This window comes from Quercus suber, unplaced genomic scaffold (genome assembly GCF_002906115.3).
Source record: "Quercus suber isolate HL8 unplaced genomic scaffold, Cork oak 2.0 scaffold_754, whole genome shotgun sequence".
NCBI lineage: Eukaryota > Viridiplantae > Streptophyta > Magnoliopsida > Fagales > Fagaceae > Quercus > Quercus suber.
The window spans coordinates 226082-236356 of NW_027070190.1; the positions used below are offsets into that span (position 1 = coordinate 226082).

The 10275-nt window shown below is 37.1% G+C and overlaps 2 protein-coding genes across 6 annotated transcripts; one reads left to right on the plus strand and one right to left on the minus strand.

Moving 5' to 3' along the window:
* Nucleotides 1–5083: 5083 nt before the first annotated feature.
* On the minus strand, nt 5084–7251 carry LOC136064757 (U1 small nuclear ribonucleoprotein A-like). Of its 3 annotated transcripts, none has more exons than XM_065766892.1 (4): nt 6951–7251; nt 6684–6789; nt 6408–6580; nt 5084–5410 (listed from the first exon to the last, which is right to left on the minus strand). In XM_065766892.1, the coding sequence occupies exons 1-4, from the start codon at nt 7065–7067 to the stop codon at nt 5366–5368; spliced, it is 441 nt and encodes a 146-aa protein (XP_065622964.1). In that variant the 5' UTR covers nt 7068–7251; the 3' UTR covers nt 5084–5365. The 3 variants fall into 3 exon arrangements, with proteins under 3 accessions (XP_065622964.1, XP_065622965.1, XP_065622966.1); XM_065766893.1 differs by having other exon boundaries at nt 6684–6794; XM_065766894.1 differs by having other exon boundaries at nt 6684–6799; nt 6951–7059.
* A 332-nt stretch (nt 7252–7583) lies between these two features.
* On the plus strand, nt 7584–9751 carry LOC112016193 (U1 small nuclear ribonucleoprotein A). Of its 3 annotated transcripts, none has more exons than XM_024048717.2 (4): nt 7584–7884; nt 8036–8151; nt 8255–8427; nt 9425–9751. In XM_024048717.2, the coding sequence occupies exons 2-4, from the start codon at nt 8064–8066 to the stop codon at nt 9467–9469; spliced, it is 306 nt and encodes a 101-aa protein (XP_023904485.1). In that variant the 5' UTR covers nt 7584–7884; nt 8036–8063; the 3' UTR covers nt 9470–9751. The 3 variants fall into 3 exon arrangements, with proteins under 3 accessions (XP_023904485.1, XP_065622963.1, XP_023904482.1); XM_065766891.1 differs by having other exon boundaries at nt 8041–8151; XM_024048714.2 differs by having other exon boundaries at nt 8046–8151.
* The last annotated feature ends 524 nt before the right edge of the window (nt 9752–10275 follow it).

Below are 10275 nucleotides of genomic sequence, written 5' to 3' on the forward strand. Positions count from 1 at the left end.
AAACGGAATTACAATGAATCTCTGGCTATGAGCTTGTTAGAAATCCTTAATCTCTTCAAGTTCTTCGTGTTTTCGTGTGTTCTTCGTTTTCTTGGTGCGTTCTTCGTCTTCGAAGGTTTGTGGTGGAAGTTCTTCGGGGCTTTAGAGGCTTGAATCTGTAGAGCTTCGCTGATTTGTGGTTTGTGATGTTTCTGGAGGCTTTTGAGCTTGATTCCAGTGAACTTTGAGATCTAGGAATATGATTTGGATGATTCCTCTTCGAATGTTCTTTGTATTCGAAGGTTTGTGGTGGAAGTTCTTCGGGGCTTTAGAGGCTTGATCCGTAGAGCTTCACTGATTTGTGGTTTGTTGATGTTTCTGGAGGCTTTTGAGCTTGATTCCAGTGAACTTTGAGATTTAGGAATATGATTTGGATGATTCCTCTTCGAATGTTCTTGGTATTCGAAGGTTTGTGGTGGAAGTTCTTCGGGGCTTTAGAGGCTTGATCCGTAGAGCTTCACTAATTTATGATTTGTGATGTTTTTGGACACTTTAGGCTTGATTCCCGCAGACTTTTGGATCTAGGCGGATGATTTGGATGATTTTCCTTCGAATGTTCTTCGTATTCGAAGTTGAAGTTCTTGAAGTTCTTGGAGGCTTTAGAGCTTGGTTCCGGCAGAGCTTCTGGACTTCTGAGTACTTCCAATGGCCTGGTCCTCTCCTAATCTCTTGATCTCCTCCTCCTCTCAAATGCCTTAGGAAGGCTTCTATTTATAGGAGTTTAGGGGTAGGTAAGTGACACGTGGCGGAGCTTGATTGGTAACACGTGGCAGCGCTTGATTGGTCTGCTTATGTCATTGCTTACACGTGCGAGGCTGATTGTGTCATCGCTTACACGTGCGATGATGTGTGATTGGTCTTTGTATGACATTTGGCAAATTTCTGTTGGTTTATGAATAGTGATAGCAAAACCTAGCAGCAATATGTGACACTTTGTAATTGGCTGTATTTTGTGGACTTGGTAGTGTGATGTGTCAGCTTGTGATAGGTCGAAAATTTTCCCTGTCTACAGGGTGATTCCCAAGCCTTTATGGCCAGTTTGACAATACAACCCACCTTGATTGAGAAGATTAAGAGGTCACAGGTTGAAGATGCACAAATTGTAAAGATCATAGGAGAAGTACAAGAAGGGAAGAGACCGTAATTTAATGTGTCTAATGATGGTGTTTTGAGGTTTGGAAAAAGGCTTTGCGTGCCAAATGATTTTGCATTAAAGAAGGAGATTATGGAAGAAGCCCATCGTACGCCATACTCAGTGCACCATGGTAGCACTAAAATGTATCATGACATTCGAGAAATTTATTGGTGGAATAACATGAAGAGAGAAATAGCTCAGTTTGTGGAGCAATGCTTGACTTGTCAACAAATTAAGGCACTGCACCAAAAACCTTCAAGACTGCTGCAACCACTTCCCATTCCTGAGTGGAAGTGGGAGCGCATATGTATGGATTTTGTGACTGGTTTGCCAAGATCTCCTAAGGGACATGAGGCCATTTGGGTAATTGTGGATAGGATGACAAAAACAGCACATTTTATTCTGGTTAAGATGACTTACTTACTTGATCAGTTAGCACAGATTTATATTGATGAGGTTGTGAGTCTTCACGGAGTTCCAGCATCAATTGTGTCTAATCAAGATCCAAAATTCACCTCAAAGTTTTGGGAAAGCCTACAAAAAGCTTTGGGTACTAATCTTAGCTTTAGTACAGCCTTCCACCCACAAACAGATGGACTATCAGAAAGGACTATTCATACTTTGGAGGATATGTTAAGGGCTTGTGTATTGGATTTCAAAGGAAGTTGGAAAAAATACTTGTCTTTAGTGGAATTTGCCTATAATAATAGCTACCACTCTAGTATTGAGATGGCTCCCTATGAGGCTTTGTATGGTAGAAAATGCAGGTCCCCATTATGTTGGAAAGAGGTTGGTGAGAGAAAATTATTGGGACTAGAAATCATTCAGATGACATCTGAGAAGTTTGATTTGATTCGTAAAAAATTGCAAACAGCACAAAGTCGACAGAAGAGTTATTATGACAACTTGAGAAGGAAAGTTGAATTTGAGATTGGGGATATGGTGTTTTTGAAGGTTGCCCCAATGAAGGGTGTGATGAGATTCGAGAAGAAGGGGAAGTTGAGTTCTAGATTTGTTGGTCCTTTTGAGATCCAAAAACGCATTAGTAAGGTTGCCTACGAGTTGGCCTTACAGCCTACACTTGTAGGGGTGCATAATGTGTTTCATGTTTCCATATTGAGAAAGTACATCCCGAATCCTTCACATGTTTTGAACTATGAGCCACTCAAGATCAAAGACAATTTGACTTATGAGCAAGTTCCAATCCAAATTCTTGACTGCAAGGATCAACTGCTACGCACCAAGACCATCTCATTGGTTAAGGTTCTTTGGAAGAATCACAGAGTGGAGGAGGCATCTTGGGAGCGAGAAGATGAGATGAAATCAAAGTATCCAGAGTTGTTCATTAACAAAAGTATGTACAATTTCGAGGATGAAATTTTTTTAAGGGGGGAAGGATGTAACACCCCAAAATTTTAAAACCTATTTAATTATTATATGTAAACTATAAAGGAGACCTGCAATTAAATGGATTAAATTGGTTTGGGCCTAAGATATTAAAAAATGAGATGGTTTCAAGTTATACCTGGTGTAACTTCACAAGAGTTACACATTTTTTAGACCATTGATTTGTATTAGATCTAAGGGTTAAAAAAACACTCATAGTCATGTATTTATTGTTCCCTAGAAATTAGTAACTAAGTCATTAATTCTTCTTATTAAAAATAAAAATAAATAAAAAACAGCATTAACTCTTTGCTCTCCATCATCTTCATCTTCTCTCCCTCTCTCACATGGTCTTTTTCTCTCCAAAAAAAAAAGGAAAAACAGCATGCTTCATAATTTTGATAGTAATGATCAAAGATTTGAAGAAATTCTCAGACTTTTTTTTTTTTATATATATATATATAATATATACACACATACATATGTTGTTAAAAAGTTGAAAGCCATGTTTGATTTCTTATTCCTTAATCAAAAGAAATCCTGCACAAGTAACTAAAATAGTGCAACCACGACTAACTTGAATTGGATAAGAATTGAAGTTTCATCTTTTTACGAAAATTCTAACAAAAGATAAGGACTTTTTGTCCTTTTCCAAGTACTTAACGACACCATTCATGAACTTTGGAATAGTTTTAATTTGGAATGAGAATTATTTAAGCAAAACAGGAACACAGCTAAACAATCCAAAATCATTTTTTAAATTGTAAACTTAACAGCTGAACAAAACTTCAATTATTACTGTCTTTCTTGTCTTCAAGCCCACAATTAACGCCCACGAGATAGAACACAAGACCATGTGAGAGAGGGAGAGAAGATGAAGATGATGGGGAGCAGAGAGTTAATGCTGTTTTTTATTTTTCTATTTTTAATAAGAAGAATTAATGACTTAATTACTAATTTCTAGGGAACAATAAATACATAATTATGAGTGTTTTTCTTACCCTTAGATCTAATACAAATCAATGGTCCAAAAAAGGTGTAACTCTTGTAAAGTTACACCAGGTGTAACTTGAACCCATCTCTTAAAAAATAAGATAAATACAATTGGAATATGAAGCCTAAGTGAGGTGGCATAAGTAAATATATGGGCCTTGAAAACCCTAGTCTTTTACCTCGCATATACTTATGAGACTTTCTTTTTGCTTTAGCCGCATCAGATTACTGAACTTCACTTCTCTTCACTATGACTGTAAGTAGAGATTACAAGTTCTAATTCTACTGAATTATTATGATTCAAGGGAGGTTGAGTTCCATTATTTTGCAACTAAGAGGTAAGTGGTATTTACTAATTTTGGGGGTTTTTCCCAAATAGTGTTGGTTATTAAACTATTGTATACATAAGAAATATATTGTTATTCTATACATATAAATGGATATTTTAAAATTTCTTGATGTGCACGTTAATTATTCGTTTTATGAAAAACTTGTGGGACAACCTAAATTTATTTAAATTTCTATGTGCGATATATCCTTATATTTTCAAGAATTATGATTGGATTATTTTTGTGAGCATCTTGAATGGATTATTTATGTGAGCATCTTGTATATGTTTTGAAAACCTATGGCAAGTTGTGATTATAAGCTTAGTATGGTATTTAGTCCTTAGCAAGGGACAATCATACTGAAGCTAGTTCTTAGTAAGGGACAATCATACTGCAGCTAGTCTTTAGCAATTGACAATCATACTGCAGCTAGTCCTTAGTAAGGGACGGTTCCAGAAGGAGACAGTGTACATTTGATAGCTCCTTAGTAAGGGAGTAAATTATTGAGGATCCAAAAAGGAAGCTCCTTAGCAAGGGAGTGTACCTTTAGGTTCCAAAGGAGCCATCCTTAAGAAATGGGATGAAAAGGAGGTTTTAGTCCCAAAAAGAGGACAGCACACCCCTGTCAACGGGGCGTAAACGTTGACCACGAGAAAAGTCTAGAAAATTGTTTATGTGATGGTATTAATATATATATATATATATATATATTATAATGGCTCACGATATAAAGATATTTTTCTTTTACATGAAATATTTGATGATAAATATTAATGAGTTAAAACTTATGAAATTGCTGTAAGAATTATCTATTGAAGGTTTGTTCCCACACCCCAATGTTAGTGAATTCCACTTATTGAGTTATCTCAGCCCCCTTTATTTCCCATTACAGATACATTAGAGGAATTACTGGAGTAGAGATTCTTGAGAGACAGCAGTTACAAACTATTTTTGTAGAACTAAGGATTTTTTTTTATTATTTTATGGCATTAAAAATTGTATTGGATAATTATTTTGAGGATGTTTTGTATTTGATGAATTAGAGCTCTGACTTTTGTGATGAGATTCAAGGTTGCTAGTTTCTTTTATTTAACATATTTTATGGATTATTCAGATTAAATAGACATTTATTGCTTATGATTTTGTGGCGTTACACAAACACTAAAATTTCAATCAATCAAACAAAGCTCACTGCCGAGAATTCAGAAACTTTAGTCTCCCTTAAGCAGTCATGGGCATCAGTATAGACTTCAAATTTGACTCAAAATACACTTACAAAACTTACATTTGATCACATTGTTCATTGTATGCTAACCTACAGCTATGCACGAATAAAATAAATAATTATAAATCAAGTAAAAGTAAAGAGATCAAAGGAAATTCTAACAAGATTAAGAAAGAAAAACATTCATTTGCAGCCATCCAATCATAGGGGGTCTTCAAGGGTAAAAGCTTCAACTCCATAATTGTCTTCTCACAATCTTCAAATTCTGCACATTGTGTTATCTCCAAACACTCCACATGATGCCTGAAGGGATAGCATTCCATATGCTAACATATCAGTGCCAACCAAACCTTACTTTCCAACAATTGAATAAAGGCATTACCCATTTCACCCCAAACAAACATAAAAACAGCTCTCATAGTTTCTTGGTTACATTACAGTTCAAGAGTACATGATCTATGGTTTCCCTGCTCTCTTTACTCATACAATACCATATGGCACTTTCTCAAACTATCCCTCATTAAGGGCTCGTTTGGATTGAGAGGGGAGGGAGGGGGAATAGAGTAAAGTTGGCTGAAAATAGGCTAATTTTGGGCCAATTCCACTCTACTCTACTACCCCTCTCTCCCTCTCAATCCAAACGGACCATAAGATTTCACTTAAGGCCGCAATCCAAAAGAAAAAAAAGCCACTCTCTTCCAAATGCTCCTCCAAAGGAAAGAGATTCCGCCATTGCGTGTCAAAACTTTGTAATATGTTTTAACCTCAAGATAAACCAATTATTGTATTGCATGATCTCCCTATATTCTCTATGCTCACCAAAGACCAAGATAATGAGATATTAATTGTAAAGATTTTCAAAATTAAGGGTTAGTTATAACTATCCACCATAAACTATGGAGGCATTTGCATTTTGCAAGGACAGAGAAATTGCCTCTAATCTAGTACAGCACAATATAATTCAACCCCATGACCCATTAAGCAATTTAAATAAGTCATGTATTTAAAAAGTACATGTGTATGGCCATTTTATTGCCTCATAATGAGTTTTAGAAACTTTCTCCAAACGGGTTCAAAGAAAAATCCTATCCCATACACAATGTGGATTTTGGAATTAACACCCATTACAATTTAGACATCCACCCAAAACAATGAGGCAATTTGCTATGCATATCCTAAACTTAACAAAAATTTATGCAAAACCAAATTAATCTTCTATCCCACTAATATGATAATTTAGACACTAACTAGGAATCAAATTGCATAAAAGAAAATTCCAAATTTTGACAAAGAAATATACCATGGGCTTGTCGTAGAATGGGAAGCCCTGCATTTGGCGAAGCGCATTGGTGGCAGAGGAAACTTCATCGAACACAACCCAAGCTTGGCCTTTGTGCTTAAAAGTCTTGAAGGCCAGCACCTCCAATATTTTCCCGAATTGCGAGAACACCGCGTGCAGAGACTTCTTCAACTCTGATAACAAAACCCAATTCCCATAAATTCAAAACGATTCGTTTTTGCGGAGAGCGTGAGTGAGTGAGTGAATGAGTGATAGACATAGTTGAGTAGTGTTTACCTTCAAGCTTGATTTTCTCGTTGAGGTTGTTAATGTATATGGTCACGGTCGGAGGGACTTCTGTGCCTATAGTATTAATCTTTGCCATCTTTGCTTTCTCTGGTCTCTGAACTAAGCTAAAAAAACACCAAGAAGAAACTGTTAAAACGGTGAATTTTAGGGGTTTAAGGGTTTTTTGCCCTAACAGTGATCGGAGAGTAGCGAGTACTGAGAGAAAGGGGTAGAGATAGGAGGAATTAAGAGAGAGAAGTGTGATATGGGCTGGACCTTGAGAATCGATGATGAAGGAGAAGTTGGGAGTGAAGTTGGCCACTTTTCCTGATTTCTCGTCCCAAAGATGCATCTGCTCTGAATATGTGGCTTGACCCCAGTTGTCCACTTCATTTGGTGTGAGTTGGATCACTGAACCTGATCTCGTAGCGTTTCCTGTTCAGATTATAGGTTTGTTGTTGATTGTTTGACTGAAATCGGTGTGGTTGAAGAATATCTGAGTTGCACAAGGGTTTATGAGCAAGAGGAAAATGCTTATTGACAAGTAGATGATACGGAGCTCCGGTGTCTGGAAAACCATGGTGTCGACAGGGAAAATTCCCGACCTATCACAAGCTGACACGTCACATTACCAAGTCCACAAAATTACTGATTGTGTCATCGCTTACACGTGCGAGACTGCTTATGTCATCGCTTACACGTGCGAGGCTGATTATGTCATTGCTTACACGTGCGATGATGTGTGATTGGTCTTTGCATGACACTTGGCAAATTTCTGTTAGTTTCTGAGTAATGATAGCAAAACCTAGCAGCAATACGCGGCGCTTTGTAATTGGCTGTATTTTGTGGACTTGGTAATGTGACGTGTCAGCTTGTGATAGGTCGGGAATTTTCCCTGTCGACACCATGGTTTTCCAGACACCGGAGCTCCGTATCATCTACTTGTCAATAAGCATTTTCCTCTTGCTCATAAACCCTTGTGCAACTCAGATATTCTTCAACCACACCGATTTCAGTCAAACAATCAACAACAAACCTATAATCTGAACAGGAAACGCTACGAGATCAGGTTCAGTGATCCAACTCACACCAAATGAAGTGGACAACTGGGGTCAAGCCACATATTCAGAGCAGATGCATCTTTGGGACGAGAAATCAGGAAAAGTGGCCAACTTCACTCCCAACTTCTCCTTCATCATCGATTCTCAAGGTCCAGCCCATATCACACTTCTCTCTCTTAATTCCTCCTATCTCTACCCCTTTCTCTCAGTACTCGCTACTCTCCGATCACTGTTAGGGCAAAAAACCCTTAAACCCCTAAAATTCACCGTTTTAACAGTTTCTTCTTGGTGTTTTTTTAGCTTAGTTCAGAGACCAGAGAAAGCAAAGATGGCAAAGATTAATACTATAGGCACAGAAGTCCCTCCGACCGTGACCATATACATTAACAACCTCAACGAGAAAATCAAGCTTGAAGGTAAACACTACTCAACTATGTCTATCACTCATTCACTCACTCACTCACGCTCTCCGCAAAAACGAATCGTTTTGAATTTATGGGAATTGGGTTTTGTTATCAGAGTTGAAGAAGTCTCTGCACGCGGTGTTCTCGCAATTCGGGAAAATATTGGAGGTGCTGGCCTTCAAGACTTTTAAGCACAAAGGCCAAGCTTGGGTTGTGTTCGATGAAGTTTCCTCTGCCACCAATGCGCTTCGCCAAATGCAGGGCTTCCCATTCTACGACAAGCCCATGGTATATTTCTTTGTCAAAATTTGGAATTTTCTTTTATGCAATTTGATTCCTAGTTAGTGTCTAAATTATCATATTAGTGGGATAGAAGATTAATTTGGTTTTGCATAAATTTTTGTTAAGTTTAGGATATGCATAGCAAATTGCCTCATTGTTTTGGGTGGATGTCTAAATTGTAATGGGTGTTAATTCCAAAATCCACATTGTGTATGGGATAGGATTTTTCTTTGAACCCGTTTGGAGAAAGTTTCTAAAACTCATTATGAGGCAATAAAATGGCCATACACATGTACTTTTTAAATACATGACTTATTTAAATTGCTTAATGGGTCATGGGGTTGAATTATATTGTGCTGTACTAGATTAGAGGCAATTTCTCTGTCCTTGCAAAATGCAAATGCCTCCATAGTTTATGGTGGATAGTTATAACTAACCCTTAATTTTGAAAATCTTTACAATTAATATCTCATTATCTTGGTCTTTGGTGAGCATAGAGAATATAGGGAGATCATGCAATACAATAATTGGTTTATCTTGAGGTTAAAACATATTACAAAGTTTTGACACGCAATGGCGGAATCTCTTTCCTTTGGAGGAGCATTTGGAAGAGAGTGGCTTTTTTTTCTTTTGGATTGCGGCCTTAAGTGAAATCTTATGGTCCGTTTGGATTGAGAGGGAGAGAGGGGTAGTAGAGTAGAGTGGAATTGGCCCAAAATTAGCCTATTTTCAGCCAACTTTACTCTATTCCCCCTCCCTCCCCTCTCAATCCAAACGAGCCCTTAATGAGGGATAGTTTGAGAAAGTGCCATATGGTATTGTATGAGTAAAGAGAGCAGGGAAACCATAGATCATGTACTCTTGAACTGTAATGTAACCAAGAAACTATGAGAGCTGTTTTTATGTTTGTTTGGGGTGAAATGGGTAATGCCTTTATTCAATTGTTGGAAAGTAAGGTTTGGTTGGCACTGATATGTTAGCATATGGAATGCTATCCCTTCAGGCATCATGTGGAGTGTTTGGAGATAACACAATGTGCAGAATTTGAAGATTGTGAGAAGACAATTATGGAGTTGAAGCTTTTACCCTTGAAGACCCCCTATGATTGGATGGCTGCAAATGAATGTTTTTCTTTCTTAATCTTGTTAGAATTTCCTTTGATCTCTTTACTTTTACTTGATTTATAATTATTTATTTTATTCGTGCATAGCTGTAGGTTAGCATACAATGAACAATGTGATCAAATGTAAGTTTTGTAAGTGTATTTTGAGTCAAATTTGAAGTCTATACTGATGCCCATGACTGCTTAAGGGAGACTAAAGTTTCTGAATTCTCGGCAGTGAGCTTTGTTTGATTGATTGAAATTTTAGTGTTTGTGTAACGCCACAAAATCATAAGCAATAAATGTCTATTTAATCTGAATAATCCATAAAATATGTTAAATAAAAGAAACTAGCAACCTTGAATCTCATCACAAAAGTCAGAGCTCTAATTCATCAAATACAAAACATCCTCAAAATAATTATCCAATACAATTTTTAATGCCATAAAATAATAAAAAAAAATCCTTAGTTCTACAAAAATAGTTTGTAACTGCTGTCTCTCAAGAATCTCTACTCCAGTAATTCCTCTAATGTATCTGTAATGGGAAATAAANGTATCATTTACTAAGTTCAGTCACATGAAAAAGAAGAAGGATTGCCAGTCTAGCTTAAGGAATTTTTCAAAGGTCGTCAATATGCTTTTGAGATCCCTTTAATTGGCAGGCGTTGCTTAGGATCAGTCAATTGCTCACTACATGATGCTCGAAGATCATTGTGGTGGAAAACGGCAGCTGCAAAGAGTTGGTGTTAC

Bases quoted from the DNA above. Each gene is read 5' to 3' on its own strand.
- LOC136064757 (XM_065766892.1), bottom strand. From the start codon at position 7,067: ATGAAGTGGACAACTGGGGTCAAGCCACATATTCAGAGCAGATGCATC. The intron at 6,581-6,683 runs GTAAACACTACT...TTTTGTTATCAG, and splicing joins CGAGAAAATCAAGCTTGAAG to AGTTGAAGAAGTCTCTGCAC. The intron at 5,411-6,407 runs GTATATTTCTTT...CTATCCCTTCAG, and splicing joins CATTCTACGACAAGCCCATG to GCATCATGTGGAGTGTTTGG.
- LOC112016193 (XM_024048714.2), top strand. From the start codon at position 7,768: ATGAAGTGGACAACTGGGGTCAAGCCACATATTCAGAGCAGATGCATC. The intron at 8,152-8,254 runs GTAAACACTACT...TTTTGTTATCAG, and splicing joins CGAGAAAATCAAGCTTGAAG to AGTTGAAGAAGTCTCTGCAC. The intron at 8,428-9,424 runs GTATATTTCTTT...CTATCCCTTCAG, and splicing joins CATTCTACGACAAGCCCATG to GCATCATGTGGAGTGTTTGG.